General features: G+C 48.3%; 2 protein-coding genes across 8 annotated transcripts in view; one reads left to right on the top strand and one right to left on the bottom strand.

Annotated features, from left to right (window-relative positions):
- Window positions 1-5,364, top strand: part of USP37 (ubiquitin specific peptidase 37) — a 73,950-nt gene extending 68,586 nt beyond the window's left edge. For all 7 annotated transcript variants that reach the window (XM_019638218.1, XM_019638215.1, XM_019638214.1 and 4 more), the window contains one exon: window positions 695-5,364. In XM_019638218.1, the coding sequence (XP_019493763.1) occupies window positions 695-782 (88 nt within the window). In that variant the 3' untranslated portion in view covers window positions 783-5,364. The remainder of the gene's footprint in view (window positions 1-694) is intronic.
- Window positions 1,428-22,172, bottom strand: part of VIL1 (villin 1) — a 27,226-nt gene continuing 6,481 nt past the window's right edge. Inside the window, exons 5-20 of the mRNA XM_019638221.1 lie at window positions 20,829-20,937; window positions 20,553-20,663; window positions 18,698-18,900; window positions 18,507-18,585; window positions 18,240-18,338; window positions 17,425-17,578; window positions 16,775-16,875; window positions 16,549-16,686; window positions 15,768-15,926; window positions 14,583-14,762; window positions 13,868-14,013; window positions 12,993-13,137; window positions 12,369-12,557; window positions 10,813-10,881; window positions 9,560-9,700; window positions 1,428-6,364 (exon numbers count right to left, since the gene is read on the bottom strand). Coding sequence (XP_019493766.1) covers window positions 6,251-6,364; window positions 9,560-9,700; window positions 10,813-10,881; window positions 12,369-12,557; window positions 12,993-13,137; window positions 13,868-14,013; window positions 14,583-14,762; window positions 15,768-15,926; window positions 16,549-16,686; window positions 16,775-16,875; window positions 17,425-17,578; window positions 18,240-18,338; window positions 18,507-18,585; window positions 18,698-18,900; window positions 20,553-20,663; window positions 20,829-20,937 — 2,137 coding nt within the window. The 3' untranslated portion in view covers window positions 1,428-6,250. The remainder of the gene's footprint in view (window positions 6,365-9,559; window positions 9,701-10,812; window positions 10,882-12,368; window positions 12,558-12,992; window positions 13,138-13,867; window positions 14,014-14,582; window positions 14,763-15,767; window positions 15,927-16,548; window positions 16,687-16,774; window positions 16,876-17,424; window positions 17,579-18,239; window positions 18,339-18,506; window positions 18,586-18,697; window positions 18,901-20,552; window positions 20,664-20,828; window positions 20,938-22,172) is intronic.

The raw sequence follows: 22,172 nt of genomic DNA, 5'->3' as shown, positions 1-22,172 counted from the left end.
TAGATCTGAGTTATATCCATGGGAACTACATAGCATTTTTTTTTTTAAGATTTTATTGGGGAATTGGGGAGGGGAACAGCGTTGGGGAAGGGGAACAGACAAGTTGCTGTCCTTTTGTTCTTCAGTCTAGTTGTGGAAGACGCCGCTTCACTGGCCCATGTTGGTATTATCATTGTGCTCTTCCTGGGTGAGGTAGATTGGTCGCTGGACACTCACTACTGTGAGTGGCTCACGGCAGCTCATGCCGGCTGCTGGCCACTCACAGTAGCTTATGGCAGCCCACTGCAGCTTCACTGCAGCCTACGCCATCACTGGCGACTCACAGCAGCCCAGCTCCAGGTTGAGCTGTTGTTCACCATCTTAGCTGTAGAGGGCGCAGCATCACTGGCCCTCATGTGGGATCTGAACCGGGGCCCTGCTGCTCCGAGCTGGCATCCCAAGCCAACTCTTACCCAGCATGCCACTTGGCCCCCTACATAGCATTTTTATGAAAGCTACCTATTGCCAGCCTCCTCCCCCTTAGTGTTCTCAAAAATCAGCCGTTGGGATTAAGATGGTGATCAAATGAATGAGTTGCTTATTTAATAAAATTTAGGCACCAAATGGGATTATGCAGGCTTTATCAGTATCTACTTTCATTCTATTCTTTGGCTTTGTTCACTGAATGCTGATTTTTTGTTTGTTTTGTTTTAAGGGAGATCTTTGATGAGCTGCTGGAAACAGAAAAGAATTCTCAGGCACTTAGCACGGAAGTTGGGAAGACCACTCGCCAGGCCTCATGAGGAGCAAACTCCTGGGTTGGCAGTGTGCACTGCAGATTCTCTCTTCCTGTCACCCACCTCACTTTCCTCTGCTTGAGGAGAATTTGGAACTCTACTTGATGCTGGAGCAACACACAGCTCAGGGCCAAACCAAACGACGAAAATTGCAGTTCTGCGGAATGCTCCATGCTAATTGTTTTATGGAAACTTTGGTCTCATATCTGTAGCTGATTATCCCCTATTTCTCCTACAAGAGTAGCACTTCCTTTTGTCTTAGGAATACATGTTGTAAATATATATATATGTACATACACACACATATATGTGGAATGAATGGAGCCTTAAAGAGTTAGGATGAGCCACCAGAGTATGCCTGCTCAAAATTAATAGCACAGCAGTTTGGAGAAGAAACGAAGTTGTTACAGAGTCCATTCTCCTGAGAAATGTGTGGAGATACACATATCAGTTGGCATTTAGTGTTTATGTTCCTTGAGTAGTTTCACTCAAGTCTGTAATCCTTCATGTGTGTTTCTGATTAGTAAAGTTCACTGGAAAACCCGCTCTCCATGTTACACTAATGACAGTTCGTCCTCCTTGCAAAGGAAGGGCATTTCTGCCACCTGACTTGGGGGGCTTTTTAAAAAAATTACTTCATGGATTTGTAATGCTTTTGCTGTTTACATGCAGTCCCAAGAAATGGATTGTTGGTGCTCGGAATGTGTTATGGTCCCACATTTGGTATTCATTGTACACTTTATATTTTCTTTAAAGAGAGTCTTTCACACAGTATATTCATTGTATATGACCTATATTATTATGGGGATGAAGATAGAATCTTTTGTTTTTTGTTCTGTATCATTCTTCCATGGAGCAAGCATTGCCCTAACAGATTGCAACCAAAACTTTAAAGGTTGGAAAATAATAGTGTCCTACTTGGGACTCCCTTTCAAGGTTACTTAGGGATAAGAAAGAATGCTAGCATCTCTCTGTCAAGCAGAGAGAGATCAAGAGGAGTATTCTTGTGTTAAAACTAAAACTCTGGACCACTGAAGCTAAAAGCCCTACTGCAGGTGTAAAATAAGTGCATCAACTATAGGATCAAGCTTGAACATTTAACCATTCGCTGTCTGGCTTTGCCCTTAAAACAGGGTGGGAATTAAAATGTGATTGGGTTAGGTAATACCAAGAACTAATACATAACAGAGGTGCATAATATATTTATCTTACTTTTTAGGTGCTTTGAGTTGAGGCTAAATGGGGTACAACATTAAGTGCTACATTAGTCATTCTGATGACATAACCAGTTTGGTTAAGCAGCTTGTGAACCCATATAAAGAATGAATTTGAGAGTAGAATTCTGTCCAAAAAATAATTGTGTGAGCCCAGGAATCCTTAGGATCACTCAGATTTAGTTATAGCAAAATGAAACCTTCAATATTTTCTTTCACTTTTTTTTCTTTTATTGTAAACGAGATTACTCTTCAGTTCTGTGGTAGGGACAAAACCATACCAGGTTTTCAAGGGGAGAAAACATTTTGAAGTTAGTCATCACAGAAGATGCAACATCTTTTCTTGAAGATTGCCTTAAGAGAGCTCCAGCCCCATTCTTGAACCTTGGATGTGTTCTGACATAGTTACCTCGTCTTAAATTTTGAATCTTTGAATCATAAACAGCCCCAGCACTTTTGCTTAACTACTGATAAAAGCTTTGCTTCCTACCATTTATTTACATATTACTCTAGTGACTGTCCCAAAATGATGTGGTAGGATATGCAGGAGTCGCATAGAAGAGGAAAATATTTGTTTTAAAAACTCACTTTTTTATGTTTTGATCTATTTCCCCTGGGGAGCCTTTTATTTTTCTTGAAAATAACTGGTTTTCTCACAGACGATTGAAGTGGTGATCAAATTCTTCAGCTATTTATTACTACTTTTCCCTGTGTCTATATTTGAGAGCTTTAAGAGGTGCTGTTAAAAATGATTGGGAATGATTTGAAATGAGGGGTACATTAGGGCATTAAAAAATTAGAAATAATGCTATAAGCCTAGATTGCCCAAGAAGTACCCTCATTTGACTTGCATTTCGTAGCTTGTGTGTGTGTATATGGTTTAGAAGTACACTTGGCTCAAAAACCTAGTTTGATTTGATCTTCATGTCTTGGGCAGAACTTTTTAGTTGAATATAGGTTACTGGGGTAAATGAATTATCTTGCTGCTCATATACTTGCAAGGTTGGGACTTGAATTTTCCTTATTATCTAGTATTGTTGTGTCCTGGTCAGCCTTCCTCTCTCCCTTCTCTCTCTCAACTATTATCCCTTTTACAAAGTTACTTTTTCATTTTGGTTCAGTGAAGGGTTTAATGACTACAGATGGAGGTTTCAGCTGGACCATGTTGATGAGGTTTGTTGTTTGTTTTGTTTTGAGCTGACTATATATTTAAAAATTATAAGTAGATAATATTTTTGTGCAGTATGATCAGTTTGCTCAGAATTGGGGGCATTTGGCATGTTGGGGCCTAGAAGGGGCAACTTAAATAGAGACAGAGTACTTCAACCCCAGGCAGCCAGCACAATAACTTTCCTGTTGAAAATACCACATGTGGTTATATTACTGTAAATGACATTGAATTGGAACTAGACAGCGCTTAGTTCTGCACACAGCTGAATTTTTTGGAAGAGAAAACTAAACAAATTCAATCTTGATTCTTACTGGCTAATATTATGGAGAGTTGGAAAGTTGCATGTGGCCAGATGCTCTCTAGTGTCACTTTAGTAGCCATGACTATAATTTAGGCCTGCGAGGAGATAGACTTTTTTATGGGGAATATATTTATGTGTGTGTGCACATAAGTTTTGTTTCAGCAGGATAGAAAAGAAGCAAATCCATGACTTGTTTTTCTATTTATATTTTGATTCCAAAAGCTATTTGTTTACTTGCAATGGTCTGTTAATTTCAGGCCTAACTTAATGGTTCAGTAGCAGATACAACAAATGTAAATGTGTTTACATTTTAAGAAGTATGCAGTGATACTTAAAGATCAGTTAATTAACTGGGAGGCAAACATTAGACTACACATTTTTTTATTTCTCTCTTTGATCAAGTGTAAAATTCTTCTAAAAGAGAAGCTCTAAGAATTAAAACCTCAGCAAATGAATTCATGACCTTACTCTTCCATATGGCAGTTACCATTATGTCACTATATAAATATAGCTACAGCTACAAATATGTAATGAAAACTATTTGGACACCTAAATTAAAGAGATTCTTGGCAGTGTCTGATATATACCGGTAGTTGAACATTGTGAGTGTAGAGAGAGCATGGGGGAGGACGGGGTGGAAATATAAAGAAAAATAGTTCATAAACTCATTGGTGATCTACTGAAAAGAGATTATATTAAAAAAAAAACAAAACATTGCCCTTCTCGCTCTTCTCCTCTGAAATGACTGTAGTGGACGCTCTTAGTCATCCAACTTTTTTTTTTCACCCATTTGATTTAATTGACCCCCTTAAGTAGTGTCTTGTTTTAAATCAGAGAAACACATAGGCTTCCAAGTACATATGGATCTTGTATATATAAGATTTTTACAAAAGTCAACAGCAACCCAGTACCAGATGCAAGTCACATAAGTGTCCCCCCAAATTAGATATGTCCTTTACCTCTCCATCTTGCTTTGCACTGCGTAATGCACTCTATAAATATACAAAAACTAAACAGATACCTGCCCTCTAACATCTTTCTAATTCATTACTTCAAAATTCTTATTTTACCTCTATTGATACCTTATTAACATCTGAAAAAAAAATATATATATATGTTTTGTTTTGTTTTTTTTAAATTGGGACACTATAGTTTGTTAGGCCTTGAGAGTTTTGTGGCAGGACTCTTCTGCTGTGTCTCACTACAATCATTGACTCCTTTATGGCATGCTTTGATTACTAGACTTCAGGCAGTCTCTTTCATTCTATCATATTTATGAACAAAGTATATTTCCCTTTCCATGTGTGCTGTGTGTCTGACGTTTTGAATAAAACGTGTGCCAGTTGACTATAAGCAGTTGATTTTGGTAATATTGGACTTTTCTTAAAGTACAGAGGTTTGAAGTATAGGCATGTACACTGGCGTAAGAATAGAGTGGATTGAGGGTCTGGATCAGGACCCAAGCTGGTCAGGTCAGATGCCAAAACAGAAGAGCAATCGACTGAACTGGTCTATTTCAAGAACGGAGAGGGTGCGAAGAGTGAGACCACATGTGGCTGTACACACCTGGTCCCCAAGTTTCCCTCCGACCTCTGGCCTGTTAGTGTTTATTTATGCTACAGAGAGGAAAACAAGAAGTAAGCTTCCTACACTTGGCATAATTGAGCCACTGCCAGGTTTGCTGGCAGCTTTGGCCACATTATCTGTGAGGTGATGTTCCTTTGTGTTCAGAGTGACTTCTGATTCTTATTCTTTGTGTTGTTTTGTATGGAGCGGCACTTTATCTGTGTTTTAGCAGAATTGTTCCTCAGTATCCTTTTCAGTTTTTTCTTGTTTTGGTTTCCTTTTAAATTATGCATAGAGTTTTTTGTGTGTGTGAAATTAAAGCCTTTATTAACCTTGCGTTGGTTTGACTTATTTCTGAAAAGGACATATTCTTGCAGACACTTAACCAGTTGTTGAAGCTGTGGAAATTGCCTTCTGTTGGCCTCTCACTTGGACTTCCATGCAGCACTGTTAAACCTTAAAGGAAATGGAATGGCAACCCAACATATGCCCATAGTCAGCACTGAGTTCCCGTTGCTTTCATGTGAGGAGCCAGTGAAGCTTTGCAGAGGTTCTGGGTAATGGCTTGCAAATCCAGCATTGGCTATAGCTATGCTCTTCCTTTGCCTTATTAAGAGGACCAAAGAGGGGGTGAAATGGCATTTGCATTTCATACTTGCCTTTAGGCCTCAAGCTTAGACCCAGTGGAACTGTCACTCTTGGGACTGGTTAGTGAGAAACTTAGGGTCATCTCCTAGGCCATTCAACTCAAAGAAAGGATCCCCTTAACAGTTGAGGAAGGTAGTGGAAGGCAGTGAAGACAGTATATATGAAAAGGAAAAGCCATTACTCGGGGAACAGTGTAAAATTGCAAAATGCTTCAGCCCACCTGCCACTGATAAAAGCCTAGGGAAGGTTCCTCAGAACCAATGCTCGGTGGAGTGTTTGGCTCCTCTTCTAAGAATGGAAAGCTCTACAGCATGATGGTTAAAAGTGACACAGCATCCCAAGATAGAAAAAACGCGACCACCTAGAGAGCTGAAATGGGGACGTCCTTAGGGGAGCAGCAACTTTCTGGAAGAATAGGTTATTAAACAGAAGTGGCTTCGCCACAGACTGCCTGCTGCTCACAGGTACAAGTGTAAAATTTCAATTAGTATAGGATTAACACCAGTAATGGAAACAAAATGGAACTGCAAGCAGGGCAGTGGAGTGCCTTCACAACCGCAGCTACTCTTGCTTCTCAGAATAATCCGTTTGCTTTCTTGAGGTTCTGTTGCTTCCATCGAGGCAAAGCAGAGAAGGCGGCTGGAGTCATCCCCAGGGCCTTGGTGAAGTCCTCAACAGACAGGTGCTCCTAAGAGAGGAGAGGGACCAGAGGGCAAAGGTCACATTCTTCCCCAGGGTTTACTTGGATGAGTCATATGGGTGTGGTCGAGAAACCAAATGACCAAAAACGGGCAACTTAGGGAGAGGGAGAGCCAGGAAAGGGATGGGGAGGAGGCGCGTGACATGAGGTACAAGAGATTTGATCCCTGAATGGGGAAACCTAATAAAAAGGACTGGAACAACTTGAGGTAGATTGAGCTCCTTTTCCTTTGACCAGGGTCAAGGGCACACTAGCCCTGAAATAAGAATTAGGACATTTACTTAGCTTGGTTAAGGAGTTGCTTCTCTTTCCAGGTCTTAGTTTTCCTCTCTATAAAATGGGAGAGGTTTCTTAAAGGTCAATTTTTGCTTTGGAATGCTTTTATGGGGGTGAAGATAATATACATGAAAGGACATTAGAGACACGGTCTCTTGTTTATCTACTTAAACTGAACCTACAGCTAGGAGTTGCCTTTCTAGGCCTCGGGTATCTTCAGCCATAAGATGAGGGCAACGCCTGAAATGACCTTGGCTCCCAACTGACATGAAATTACAGTGATACTATTAAAGGCAAGCTAAACACCCTCAAGGTACATTCAAATAAGAACCCCAAATTAAAGCTGCTTAAACCAGCATCCCCCAGACTTTGGATCTGTTCCCCCAGGCACCAGGAGAGGACAGGGTGGAGTGAAAGCAGTGGGTTTCCTTTCAACTTTAGACTGCTCTGCTAGGGGAATTGCCCAGAAGAATGCTTTACTGACTCCTGCAGAGAGCCTTGAGCTTCTTGGTAAACACCTGCAGATGGATTTCAAGCTCAGGTGAGACTGATGCCCCAATTCTCTAACCTGTCATTAAATTTGCCTCCAGTCCCTGGGCATTCTCTCCTCAAGGCTCTTGGGAGCCCTCCCCACTCCCCCAGGCAGGGCAGTGGAGCGCCTTGTTTTGGAAGAAGAGCGTCAATGTGAGTGGTTTAGGCACCAGTGGATAGGGAAGAGCTGCCTACTCCAAGTCTGTAGCAGTCCCCTCCCCTGCCAGGTCCCTCACAGGTGTGGCTGACAGTCCTGGGTCTGCAAATGGCTTCCAGTTCCCTCTCTGGCCCAGCCAGGCTGGCTCCACAGCTTGGTCAAGACTTCTGGACTTTGACCCCGGGGCTAGATAGCAGGGACTGCCCATCCCAGTGGACTTGTATCTTTCCACTGGTCCAGTTCTTAAACGCTGTGGTCCTACCAGCTGATTACTGGCCTCACCCATGCCCACATCCGCTTCTCTGTGGCTTACTCATTGGTGCTCAAACACTTAGATTACTCTCTTGATACTGCCTACAGCTAGACCCACCACCCCACTGTCTGCTGACACAGGCTCCTCTTTTGAGTTTGGAGCAGCCAGAGAGGTTTGAAGCCCTTTCCCACCCTCACCACTTGGCATTGAACCCATAGTTCCCCCACAAGAATGTATGCTACTCCCACAATAAAAAATCAAAAGACAACTGGTTTTTTTAAAAAAGACCTAAGACTTCTTAGACTACTTCTCCCATAATTGGGTTGTGTTGGTTCTGTTTGTTCCATTCAAAATTAGCAATCCATTTAGCGCTCCTGTCAATCACCTGGTTCAATAACATTGGCAGCCCTTCCCTTTAGAAATACTTTCTTTATGCCCCGTGATTTGGTGGTAACAGTGGCACTTGGAAGATCTGGTTCTTGCTCGGTCTTTGCTACTAACTAGTTATGTCACATGAGGCAAGTCATTTCCCCTCTCCTGGACCTGAGTTTCCTCAGGGGTAGAATAGGCAGTGATAACAGCTTACGTTTATAGAGCACTTCCTATGTACCAGGGGCTGGGCAGATAATAATACTTGTAGTATTATTATTATGAATTATATCTTGGGACCATTCCGTTATTACAGTGAGGACACAGTCTGGTGGATTGGGAGAGAATGCATGAAAGTCATCTCCAAGGTGAAGGGCAGGATGCAAATGCTCTGGAAACAATACACTACACACACTCGTGTATGGGGCCCAAACCCCTAACAGGTTTGGATGTTTTTGGAGAAATCAGGCACCTCTCTTCTGTAGATTGCTTAATTCATTTGTATGACCGACTTCTTTATGGGTTATCAGACACAGAGTAAATCATCTCTCCTCTCAGTACCTCATCGAGCTAGATTTGCAGTCTATTTTGTATCTTCATGAAGTGGGAATGAATATTAGAAATATTCTAATTTTTAACAAGCTCTTCTTGCCAAACTCTTCCCCCAAGTGATCCGTGCAGGCTGAAGCTGCAGCTACCAGGTAGGTCTGCTCTGGTGCCTGGATGTCCCCCAGATGCCTCAAACCACGTGGCTCCGGCTGAACTCATAATCGCCCTCTCTAAGCTCGGTCGGATCCTGGGTTTTTTATCTCAAAGAAGAACACAGTTTCCCCTTTCTCTCTCACACCCTTCATCCAGTACTTACCAAGTGTCACCAATTTCACCTCCTGATATTTCTCTAGACCGTCTCCACCCCACCTTCCCCAACCCCACATATTCTAAGCTCCTATCTACCTCTCAACGTGACTTATAGCTGCTGCTTTGGCTACCTACCAATCCATTCTTCACCAAGCAGTTTTAGTAATTTCTTAAAAGTGTGAATTTGACTGCCACCTTTCTGTTTCAACCATGATGGCTCCCTTCCACTGTTAAGATAGATGCCACCATCCCTACCGTGGCGTAGAAGGCACTGCTCAGTGCGGCACCTGACCCCTGGCCAGCTGCCCCTTCCCAGCTTGTGTACTGCTGCCATGCAGGCATTGTGCTCCACCCTGTGCAAATTCCCTGCCTCTGGGCTTCGTGTATGCTGTTCCCTTGTCCAGAAATGACCCGCTCTGCCTGAATAATTCCTGTTCGCCTTTCAGAAGGAAATCTTCTCTGACTAAATCAGGTTCCATTTTGTAATACTCTTCATGGCACCTATACTTCAGCTTTGTGGCACTCATCTTCACTGAAATTAAATAATAGTGTAATCGGGCTCCTTTGAGCTCTCTCTCTGCACTGAGATGTAACTTCCCATGAAGGCAGAGACCAGGTCTACTTTGTTCACCAGGTCACCCCACCACCTAGTCATCTGCAGGGCACAATCTGGGGGTCAATCAGTGTTGTCCAACAGACTCACCATAGCTCTTCACCCTCCTCCTCCAGTCTGACCTACCTCCTTCCTGCTGGGGTCCACACCCTCGGGGAGCTCCTCCACCGGCCTGTTCACCAGCTGCTCCAGAGGGAAGATGGGTAGAGGCCCAGAACTGAGGTTGCTGTTAGCATCGAACACATCCAGTTTAGGGCTTGTGATCTCCTAGGGAAGAAATGGAAACCACTGTTACTTCAGCTGGTTTGTGGCTACTTCCCAGGCTGCCTTTCTCTCTGAAGTCAACATGGATCCTATGGCATCTCCTTCAAGATGTTTTACATGACCCCCCACCCCACACTGGCCCACATACACATACACACACTCATAAGAACACAACAGATTGGATTGGACCCACAAGCTAAAGTTGATGGTCTGTATCCAACCAAAGCCAGCTGGTGCAAGATGACTATTTTGTTCTATGACTTATGAACCTCTCAATGGCTTCCCCCATGTGTTCAAGGTCTATCTTGGACATTTATGATCCTCTTCTGCTTAGCTGTTGTGAAATTGTCACATGTAAAGTCACTTAACTTTGACTTATCTATACTTTCTTACCTGTTCCATCAATCTACCAAGAAGGGTTTATGAGTGTCATGGGGTTCTCAGCCTGTGGGTGGGCCCAGGAGCCATATGCATTATCTGCTAATTACCTCGGTGTGTTTGGGAAATTGCTCCCATGTTATGGACACATTTCTGCCAAATCTGCTTGGTTTGTTTCCCATGAAAGCCTGTGAACTTCTTAAAGGAAAGGTTTTGCTTTCATATTTCCATATCCCAGACCGACAGTCTACATACATTTCTGTAACTAGCTGAAAGATCTAAGGAATTGCAGCCATTCTACCTGTAGAAGGGATCCCAAGGGTGATAATTTCTCCCTTCTAGTAGAGAAATTATTTCTCAAAAGGTAGCCTATGGATTCCCTGGACCCTTTATGAAAAACATGCATATTCCTGTGTCTCAACCCAATTCTAGACACCAGAATCTTTGGGAGTAGGACCTTGGAATCTGCAGTTTAATAAGCTTCCCTCACGCTCCAGCTCCTCATCATCCAGCCCCTAATGCATGATAAAATTTGGGAACCATTTCACTAGGGAATGGAGAAGACAAACCAGCTAGAGGCATTGAAGTAAAGAAGCAAGAAGACTTCCATGAGAAACGGGAGGAAATGGTGGGAAGGAAAGCACAGGACACTGGCATCTTTAGAAATTTCCAGCTCCCACAGATGTGATCATGGTCAGCTGACCACCACAGGGCCCAGTCACCTGCCCAGTACTCACAGTAATGAGCTGACTCCAGTCACCAGAGTTTCCAAGTTCCGCCTTCATGTCCTCGTAGGATTTGGCGTTCTGTATATAAAGCAAGTTAAAATTAGACTTGGGTCACAGCAGAGGAGACAAAAGACCACTTTCCTTCAAGGGTTGAAAGGAGGCTGGCCTAGGACCTGGGGGTGAGAAGGGGAAGAGGGAATTGGCGGAGGCTGGAGGAGGTTAGATGGTGAGGCTGAGCACTGAAGGGGCTGACAGGTCAGAAAAGGCCTGGTCAGGGATTATTCATCCCAGCTCAGCCCGACATGGTGACAGAGAGGAGTGTGATCTTCTATCTCAGAGGCCCATGTAAGCAGCTGCTTGCAAACTTAAGAACCCTGCCTACACTGTGTAGGGGCTAGGGGACTCAGGGGTCCAGGAGAACTGGGGGGCTCCTCTCAGAGCCTGGAGGGAACCCTACCACAGAGGAGTGAAAGGAATAGAAGGGCCCATGGCTCCATGAGGAGCCCCATCTCCATATCCCCAGGGCATGGCACTAAGCTTGGCACATCATGAGCTTCAGTTATGCTGAAGGAAGGAAGGGAGGGAGGGAGGGAGGGAGAGAGGGAGTCTGAGAGAGAAGTCAGCACAGACTTGAGGTGAGGGCAGGCTGCCAGAGTTGTTGACTTGGGGCTCTGATGATGTGAATTTAAAGAAGTTCTAGCATCTAGATTTGCATGCAGCCCTGAGATCTGTTTGAATACATCCTCAAAACTAAACTCAGCCCATTAACCACTGAATTTTTTTAAAATGTATTTGAAAAAATTAATCTAAGCTCTCTGTTTCCCTAAACCTCATCTGTTTGCAAATTTAGCACACCCAAAGCCACCAGGCCAGCACCCATTCTAACCTTAGTCTTCCTCCTTCCTGCAGAAACCTTTGCTGGGGTTCTGTTTTAAGGACCTGCCTTCTGCTTCTATCTGGGGCCAGTTTAGGAAAATCCTGTAGAAGTCTGATTCACTGTCTCTCAGGTAAGGACTCTTTGCTTAGAATTTAGTGCCAGGAAGACACCTGTCTGTCCTTTAGACCTGACATGTTTCATCTGGCATGAGGTTCACTAGTATTGTCCCGTAGAAGTTTTTGTGATGATGGAAATGTTCTCTTTCTGTGCTGTCCAGTGTGATAGCCACTAGCCACACGTGACCATTGAGCACTGAAATTGTGGCTTGTGAAAAACTGAACCTTTAGTTTTGTTTAATTTTAATTAGTTTAAATTTAAGTAGTCAGTACAGCTCTTAACCAATAATGTCCAACAGCTTTGAGCTAAATCTAGCACACAGGTAAGGTGCTGAAACCAGCCTGGGTTTTGATAGACTTCCCTCTCCTAAGCAGGGGCTTAATGGTCTTGCTGCAGCCTTACTTGTTATTTCAAGGCCCCTCCAACCCTTTGACAAATATATTACATGTTGTCTGACACAACGGAACAGAAAAGCTTGGGAGTCTGCCCTGCCTTCGAGGTGTGCCATGAAGACGTCACCCAGAGAAGGGAATGCTGGACTGTAAGGACCGGGTGAGCTGGGGCCACTCACACTCCACTTGAAGGGATCCCACGCCAGGAACCAGCCAGTGAAGGTGGAGGGCTCGTGTCCTTGCTTCACCACAATGATGGGAGTCTCGGGGTCCCGGCCACTGGGATGGGTCTTGAGGTATTCCTGCACAGTGGTAGCAGCGGCTTTCTTCTCATCTTCGTTGGCGTGCTCCCCAATCCAAAAGAAGACCTATGGAGAACCCAGAGCTCGGTCAGTCCTCCCTGTCCTCCTGGTCCACAGGGCTCTGCCTGGTTCACCCAGGCTCAGATGTTCAATCGTGCAGCCCGACCTTGGACACCTAACCTTGACTTTACATCTGGGAAATGAGGAAGTTGGACAGATGCCCTCTACTTAGTTATTCTGCAAATGCATGACTCCCAGCCTATCCAGAGCCAAAGCCCCTCAAAAACAAGCCTCTGCTACATGAAATAAATTGGGCTTTGGGAGAAGATTCATCCCACACAGCAGCCCCTCCAGGTATGTCCCTTCCTCCCTGCTTTCTTCTTTCTTACCCTCCTCTAGTTCATAATGCTGCTCCCAGGGAAAACGTAAATGGGAGCCAAGAAAATGTCAAACCTTTCCTATCCTTAATGCCACTATTTCTCGGCCAGGCCTTGGTCCTACCTGGTCCCAGACATCTAACAAGAACACATCATCCTCTTCCAAGTCATCCTGGTTGAAGTCAGTGATTTCTGTGGCCAGGAAGCGCCCGGTCTGGTTGGAACATTCAAAGAGCCGGGGAGTGATGACCATGTTTTCCTCCTGCAGTCTGCAGGATGGAGAGAAGATTGTGTTGGCAGGAGGAAGGTGCGGGAAGGAGAATACAGGACACAGAACTCTGAGGGACTCTAACATGGAAAGCCCACCTCCTAGGAAAATGCTCTTTTTCTGATCACACAAAAGGTCCCACCTCCTCCCAAGAGTCCAAGAGTGCTCCACAGGAGAAATTCCTACTGCTCTTCCAGGACATGTGTTCTAGTGGCTATCCTCTACTCCTGTTAGGAAGTTCTTTCTGATACCTTCCCTCTCTCCCTCCTGATGCTACGTCAGTACATGCCTTTTTACTTTTGAATTTGGGGTCATGGACCGTCTTTAGAAAAACCGTTTGAAAGAGGGTTTACGCTGTGCCTCCTCAGCATCCGGGTCCTGTGTCAGCCTGAAGGGCAAGACTGGGTGGGCTCTGACATCTTCTTCTCCAAGGAGAAACCTATAGCCCTGCTCCTCTCTTTGAGCTGCCTGCTATGGCTGTGAACTTCCCTTGCCAGGGAAATATCCCATCAGGCCCAGGGCAGAAAATGGTGAGCAGTACGGACACAGCCCCTGTGCCCAGGGGCGTCTGAGGGCATGAACTGCTTCTTACTCATCTTGTGGCCTTGGGGGCCTGCGCCACGGGGTCCTTAATCCATGCCTGCTGCAGGCTCTGGGCCATGGGAATAGGGGTTCTGGGAGGCTCTCCAGCATCAGAAGGTGAGCTGGAGGCAGAGGGACCTCCTAGTTACCTCTTGGTGCTGGCATAGGGGGCCTTCCCGCCCAGGGCCATCCAGAAGTTGGCTGGCTCCTGCCCTTCCACCACCACTTGCTTCTCCGTCCGGGAGAGGGTGTCAGCAACCATCTTGGCCATCTCCCGCTCGTCCCCGCTACAGCCCTGGGGAAAGGAGGGTGGGATGAACATGCTGGGGGACACCGTCTCTAGTGCCAGGCTGACCCCCACCCTTCTGCCACATTCACTGGCCCAGAGCTCCCGGGTCTGCAAGATCCGGATCTGCAAGATCGCCTAGATCAGGACCCCAGACACATGGCCAATGCAGAGACAGTTCTCCCATCCTTTCTTCTGTCTTTGACACTCCCAAGAATGGCAGAGGAGACAAGAGAGCCTGTACTCTCCTTACAAGGCAGGAGAAGGGTTACAAGAGGCTGAGAGTCCTCATTACAGAGATTAATGGAGAGGTAGTGATAAGCACAGGGATAGTGAGAAGGAGCCTAAGACATAAAGACAGACCAACACCGGGACAGACAGGAGTGGCCAGAGACAAACAGAATGAGAGAGGCTGACTCAGGCACAGAGGGAGAGAATCTGAGGATGACCAGACCCAGAGCTGAGGAGGAGGAGATGGGGTTAGAGGCTGCTGGGAAGCCAGTAAACGGGGCCTATTTGGCCAGAGGCCCCCGTCCTGACCCAGGTCTGTTTTGAGGAGCTGGGAGACCTGCACACACCTTCCCATACCACAGGTAGCAGCAGGACTGGGTCTTGAGGATGAAGACGTCATTGGAGTTGAGGGAGGTGGCCCGGGCTGAGACCTCAAAAGCCTTGGTGTTGTTGGTGCTGGTTCCCCGGACCTGGAACAGCCGTGTGGAGGGCACAGGCTCCTGGTTGGTAGCTCGGGAGGTGCCTCCCTGCAGAGTGTGGGGAGAAAGCAGCAGTAACTTAGGAAAGATGAGGGGGGATTAGAAGGGCACAGAACCAGAGAAGAGAGGCTGGAAAAGGGTCTGCCTGCCCTCCAGGTCTGCTGACACATCATCACCAGATTCATCCTTCCAAAACATTGCTTTGGCCATAGCACTCCCCTGCTCAGAAACCTCCAGTGGCTCCCCACAGTGTGTAGATTAGCACCGAGCTCTTCAGCGAGGAATTTGAAGACCCCACACGATGAAGGTGCAGACTCTGCTCTCTCCAAACCCTTCAGTTTACCTTGGCCAGGCTTCGCACTGGTCCCCTGGATCCCTTCCTCTGGGCCTTTGTCCTTGCTGTGTCCCCTGCATTGCATGCCCCCATTATACCTTTGCTGAGCTCTTCAATTGACCCCAATGTCAAGACCATCCCCAAACCCCCTTTCCACCATGAACTCTATGCCTATTCCCAGATTGCTGTATTCACGCTCCCTTTTGAACTCAACTTATAGTACTTGCATTTAACCACATGGTGCTTTGGGCTGTTAGTTCACTGCTCTCCCAACAAGATGCTTAACAATATTAGCATGGCAATCTTCTCCCCTCCTTGGCACTATGCCAGAAGGCTGTGTACTTAGTAGGTGCTCAATAAACAGATGGTGCTTGAATGAATTCAGGGGATGTCTATTTCATTATGTTGGAAGGCACCAATGCAGCTTGGACAAGTTCAGAATAATTTTCTTTTTCATGCAGAGGATCTGAGAGTTAGGATGTAAAGAGAGAAACAGCGCTTGCATATGCTAAGTGCTCACTACATGGACTTTTTAAAAGTATTGAATGGCTGTTTCCATTTTCAGTCCCATGTAGGTGATAAAGCCTCAGTCCTCTCCTACAGAGAATGGGATTCACCCAAAGCACCACCTCCACCTCAGATCCCCTCCTCCATCTCCTGGATGACCACCCTGCCTCAGTTGCAGGTATTGCCAGGGCACCTCAGTCCAGCAGTCACACCTGGTAAACCACCATGCGTCCTTTGAAGATGGACATGAGATGAGGTGGCTCCTTGCCCATCGGAACCCGGATCTGGACAGGTTCATTGTTGTACTGCTGGTCCAGGATGACGGCTTGATAGGCTGAGGCTGTGATTTCATCCTGGCTGGCCTGGCTGCCCTGGGGGTGAGCAGGATAGAAGGGATGGGGTGGGGTCAGCCCCTAATTCTGGCCCCGTCTCAGGCCTCAGCGGCAACTCCATGCTGAATTCTGATCTGGCCCCAAACCCAACTGTCTTCCCTAACAAACCCCACCCTGGGCACAGCCAGAAACCCAACCTGACCTAGACTTTAGTTCTGATCCCAGCCCCACAATCCTTTCTCAGCTCCAGCCCAGCCCTGACCCACCTGCAACGCCAGCCTTGACCCTAAACCTCCTCTCCTCCCTACTGCACCTTTCTCAGGGAAACACCATGGCTACCACACCACTCACCCCCAGCACCCAAGCATCTCCCTGCTCCATAACATCTGGGCACAGAAACCCACAGTCAGGTCAAGTGAAGGGAAAGTAGAGGAGGCCATTGAAATGGGAAGGCAGGCTCGGAAAACCAAAAGGGAAAAGGGTTGTGAATGGGGGTACTCAGTGTCATTGGGATTTCACAGCCAAAGCAGTCCCAAGATGAAAAAGGGGTGCGCTCCCCGTCACCACAGGTATTCAAATCAAAGAGGATGGCCACTTGGCAAGGGTATAGTGGAGTAGGAACTGAGCTGGCTGTGCTCTGGACAGGGTGGGCGGGCCTTACCTGCCAGATGTAAAGCAGGTAGTGCTTCTTCTCTCCGATGAGGTAGGTGTAGAGCAGCAGGTAGCAGTCACCCCCGAAGAAGTGGCCCAGCCACTTGGAATCCACAGGTGCCAGCTCTAGGTTTTCAATGCGCCACACCTGGGGCAGGTCCCAGGCTAGTGTGAAGTCCAGGACAGGCTCTACCGACCCCTCCCACCCAACTCAGGCCTCCCTCCCCGCACCATACCTGCACCTCCCCACTTCCGTCATCTACCATCTTCTGCTGGGCAGCCACCTGAGGCTGGACATGCATGGATGTGGCGTCAAACTTCACCTGCTCCACTTTGGCTAGAGTGAGGGGAAATCATGACACCAACGGTCACCAACTGAGGTCCCCCAGGTCCTCACAACAGCTCTGAGTGGTAGCTGTAATTCTTAGACCCCTTTTACAGATGATGAAACTGAGGTCAGAGATTCAGTGGCTTACCCCACATGGCAGAGTTATAATACAGAACCATCTCTCCCTGCCCCTAAGACTCATGCTGCACCAGGGCCCCCAGGGGAGCCAGGAGAGGGACCACCCTTCTATCCTCCCCTAGGTGCCTGGTGCTGAGCTTGCTCTTAGCCAGTATTGTCCGGGGACAGACTGAGCTGTCTGGTTTCTAGAGAGACTCCACCCCGTTCCAAAAGAAAAGCATGCCATTCTCAACTCCCAAATGTCACAACTCTTCAGTTTATCCATGTCCCTTCGTGTCCCCACCCAACTTGGAGAGCACAGACCAGGGTAAACGTGGGCATGGAAAAGGTGTGGCTGGGAAGGAGGACAGGTAGCAGGTCTGGGTGCTCTCCTGCCCCCACTCCTGGCTACCAGCCCACCCTGCCTTGCCCGGCCCTCACCTACAGAGCCCACAGTGTGGGTTTTGCCTAGGCCTGAGGTGCGGTTGGGCACTGTCCACTTCTGGAAGAGCTGCTGGAAAATGGCAGACTCCGCCCCATCATTCTGCACCTCTATCTGCGTGCTTGGAGGGTACTGCTTGGCTTTGATAAAGTTCTGGGAAGAAAAGGGGGTGACTGGGGCTGTGTCCTACCTCTAGCCTCCGCCCCCCACCCCCAGTGCAAGCCAAAGTCTGGATCTAAAATCAACCAGACCCAACCATAAACATACCCCTGGTCCCAAGCCCAAGCCAGAACCCCTCCCCAGTCCCAAAGCTCACCCCCAAACCTAACCTTGCTCTTGCTCCAACCCCAAGGCCAAACCAGGACCCAAACTTGACCCCACCTCAATTTTAACCCGGACCTTCAGCCCCCATCTCCAACCTTGAACCCAACCCCTAATCCAACGCTGACCCCAAGCCAGTTAGGGTTACTAACTCCAGCCCAACAATGACCCAAATTCTGACTTGGCACGGCCCCATGCTGACCCCATTCTTTCTGTGGGAAGGCCAGCCTCCATTTGTCCCTCTCTTCTCTGAACCCAGCTTGAGATGGGAGCCCATGTCCTGAGGAGGTCCCCAGGTGGCCTGCTGGTTGGCTCCCTGGCGTGCAGGAAACCCCCAAGATGGCTACGCAATGAACACACGCAGACCCCCCAGGTCAAGCCCAGAGCGCCCCCTGGCCGCTACACCCTGGTAGGACCCTGCATCCCTCTCCCTACTTGGGTCTGTTTCTCTCCCCACGTCACAGTTCTCCTCCTCCCCAACCCCCACGCCTACCAGTGCCTGGCTCATGGCTCCCTTCCTCTCCTCGGCGTTGGCTTTCTTCCCCTTCCACACGTAGATTTTCAGCCCCCCCTGGTCCAGGATGTAACAGTCCTAGAAATGGGAGAGAAAGACCCAGAGTGAGAGCCTGATGGCGTGGTGGTGCTGGGCTGGGGGAGCTGCTGGCACAGCAAGTCTTCCATTCCACACGCTCCCGGCCTGCTGGCACTGCTCCTGCTTGGTGGGCAGGGTCCAGGGGGCTGGTAGCCCAGACCCTCTCACCTCATGATTGAGCAGGTCTTGTGTGAGTGGCCGCGTGGCGACTTCTCTGACCACCAGCTTTCCTTCTGAGTCAGACACGCTGCAGGATAAAGGGATGGCATAGACCAGGAGGGGTCCCAGGCCCCTCAGCCGGGGCACCCTGCTCCAAGAAGCCCCCCAGCACCCAGGAGGGGCCCAGCCCGGGCACTCACTGGTACAACTTGAGGGCGGCCTTGAGTGCAGGCTCCACCACCGTGTCAGGCACAGCTGCCTTCAGCTCATTCCGCTTGCCCAGCACTTGGTTCATGAGCTCCATCAGCTGCGGGGACTGCTTCTCATTCTCCCCGTCCACCACAGCCACGTAGGTCCGTCCACCCCGCTCCTGGTCTCGGATCTCCTTGGCCAGGGTCATGCCCTGCAGGGAGGCCCCAGGTGACCCATGAAGACTAATGGGGGACAGGGCAACATCCACCACCCCAAACCACCCCAGGAGACCCCCGTCCACCCCACAGCAGTCCTGAGGGGTGAGGCACCTCTCTGCTTTTCGCCTTTGAGGGGGACCAGGCGTTTAAGATGCATGTGAGCAAACCAGGTGAAAACCCACTGTGAAAGCAGGTGGGAGAGTGTTTCCTGTGGACTTTGTGGGCTTTCAGCTTTGATATTGTTTGAAATTTGTGATTTACTTCGCAGTTCTGAACAAAAGCTGCACCCTGAAGATCACAGTACTCAGTCTCTTTGCCCCAAAGCATGCTTGAACACACACACACACACACACACTCACACACACACACACATGTGCATACACACACACGTGCATACACAAACAGCTTCATGTGTGCTCACACACATATGCACACATACACACCCAGACAGCAGTCTCTCACGTCTTCACACAGACACCCCCAGTCCACGCCTGTGTGCGCGCATGCGCACACACACACACACACACACATTTTTGCACTCACCCTCCACAGCCCAATGTCTACTGTTCCAGTTACTGGCATTTGAGTCCCAGACCCCCACTGCCACCGCAGGCGATCTCACCCAGTCCCAGGGCTTTTGCAGACTACTCAGGCCCTTATTTCTGTCTCCAGCCCAGCTGTCTGCTCTCATCTTATTTATCCAGCTTCCATGATAGCGTCTTTTTAAGATGTTCAAAACTGAACTCTAGATTTTCTCCCCAAATCTGTTGCTTCCTGACCTTTCCCATCTCAGGAAATGGGACTCCATTCATCCCCATAATTGATCAATTGCAATGCTCCGAGTTCTGCTTCACCCCTCTCTCTTCATCTGCCATGCAACACACAAGTCCAGTGGATTCCTCCTTCTCAGTCCTCACCTGACGGACAGCAGGCTCCCAGCATTCTCTTAGCTCTTGTACCCCGTTTCATAACTCAGAAATCAGAGTGACATTCAACAACCTCCCGGGCACTGAGAACAAATCTCACCCCTCTTACACAACCTTCTGACCACAAAACTTGCCCCTCTGAGATCTGCCCGCTCCTCTCCAAGCTCCTCCAAATCCCTGCCTCACGCTCTGGCTGCACCAGGAGCCCCCACCCCACCCCAGTCATTTCTCTCCTGCCTCAGGGCCTCCTCCTCCCACCCACACCTCCTCCCAGAAGCCTTCCCAGAACCCACAGAACTGCACTCCCCACCCCTCACTTCTCGGTTATTCCCTTCATGTTTGTCTCCGCCACTGCACAGCCAGCTGGAGGCCAAAGCCAGAGCAGGGCTGTACTCACTTCATTCTCCCCTGGGCCCCCAACACTTGGCAGAGGGTGTGCCACGCAGCAGGGATTCATTAAATCACAGTGGATTAGCCGTAAGTACATACATGCCAACTCCAACATGCGTACCTCTCCCCATACACATGGAGACCCAAATCCACCTTCAAACACCTGCCCCAGGCAGTCGGGGGGAGAGAGGCCTGGAGAACTAGCAGCTAGCTGGGGGTGGCAGAAGTCTGGAAAGTCTGACTGTGAGCGAGGCCAGGTGCTGGTGTGCGGGAGCAGGTGGGGGCAGGGTGGGACGGGTGGGGAGGGGTGCTGCACAGGCTGGGCTTACCCTGAGTCTCTCCATGCGGTTACTCTCCGGCCCATTCCACTGGATGATAAGCTTCCCGAGGTCCAGGAGGAAAACGTCCCCACGGTTGAAACTCTTCCAGGACATTTCCACCTGGAGAGACATGGGGAAGGGGCAGACCCCACTCAGACCCCATCCATCATCCATCACCCCTTCCCCACCCTCTCCCTGCCCCTCACCCCACCTCGGCCTCTGCTCTCCACACAGGCTGGGAAGGGGGACAGGAGGCCATGCCCTAGGGCCCTGGTCAATGCCCACCTCTCCAGCCATCACGTTCCTCTTGCCCTTCACATGCAGCAGCCGCCGGACATTGCTGGAGTTGGTCTCCACATGCGTCATGCCAGAAGCCACTCCCCCTTTCCGGATCCTGAGAAGAAAGGTGAGCTGACCTGAGGGAATAGGCTGGAAAGTGCGACAGACCCCTGCCCTCCCTGATCCTGGGTGCCTGCCTGTCACTGGGGCCATCTGAGGGCCAGGGCTGGGACAAGGGTGAGGTGCATGTGGGACCTCTGGTACAAACTTTAAGGAGACATTCACCATCAGGGTCATTCAAGTGCAAGGTTGGTCTGTTGCCCACATTTTGCATGACCCTGGCAGTGAGTGCCTCCTTAAAGTTTGCACCTTAGTCCCCTCACTCACTTACCCTTAGTCCCTTCCCTGCTGAGAGAGAGGCCTGCAAAGACAGATACATGGTAATGTGGTAATGTGGTAATGTGGAAAGACAGGACAGGACTCTGAGGGCATGAATTAAAAAGAAGGAAGAGAAGGGAGATGCCATGGACTGAACTGTGTCCCCTCCCAAACTCATAATGCTGAAACCCTAATCCCCAGTGATGGTATTGGAGGTGGGGCCTTTGGGAGGTAATAGATTTAGATGAGGTTTAGAGGAGTCCATGGAGGTGATTAGTGCCCTTATAAAAAGAGACACTAGAAATCTTGCTCACTCTCTCCACCAAGTGAAGACACAGTGAGAAGGTAGCTGTCTACAAGCCAGCAAGAGAGCCCTCACCAGCGCACAAAAAAGCTGACACCTTGATCTTGGACTTGCCAACCTCCACAACTGTGAGAAAATTGTTTTGTAAGCCACCCAGTCTGTTTTTCATCTTTTGTATTTACTGTATTTTGCTATGGCAGCCCAAGCAGACTAAGACAGAAGAGGTGCCAGCTCAAATGTCCAAGGGAGTGGATGCTGCTGTAAATGTGGGAAGAAGGGAGCAAAACAAAAGGGAGGGGTAGCGACTGTAGCTAACTGGACAGCTCCTCGCCTATCCTACAGATCAGTAGCAACTTGGCTCTTAATTGTGTGTTTCTATGGGAAAAACCCAGAAGCTAGAACTTTAGACTTTTCAAGAAAAGCTGGAATTCTGGGCTTTTAGTGTGAAAGACCTGCTTTAGAGAAAGGCGCAGTCATTTGCTGGTTGGTTAGAGGAGAGGCTTGATGTGATGGTCTGGAGAGCCTCCTTCAGCACTAAGCTCTCCAGGGCATTCAAATAGAGGGTGATTTACAAAAAGTCATGGCACACAGAGTTACAGAATTTCAGAATGGCCTTTGGGAAGCCAAAGACAACATTTAGAGCAGCGGTTCTCAACCTGTGGGTCGCG

The sequence above is a fragment of the Hipposideros armiger genome, unplaced genomic scaffold (assembly GCF_001890085.2).
Source record: "Hipposideros armiger isolate ML-2016 unplaced genomic scaffold, ASM189008v1 scaffold_38, whole genome shotgun sequence".
NCBI lineage: Eukaryota > Metazoa > Chordata > Mammalia > Chiroptera > Hipposideridae > Hipposideros > Hipposideros armiger.
The sequence above is the reverse complement of the archived record's forward strand: the minus strand, read 5'-3'. Positions and strand labels throughout refer to the sequence as shown.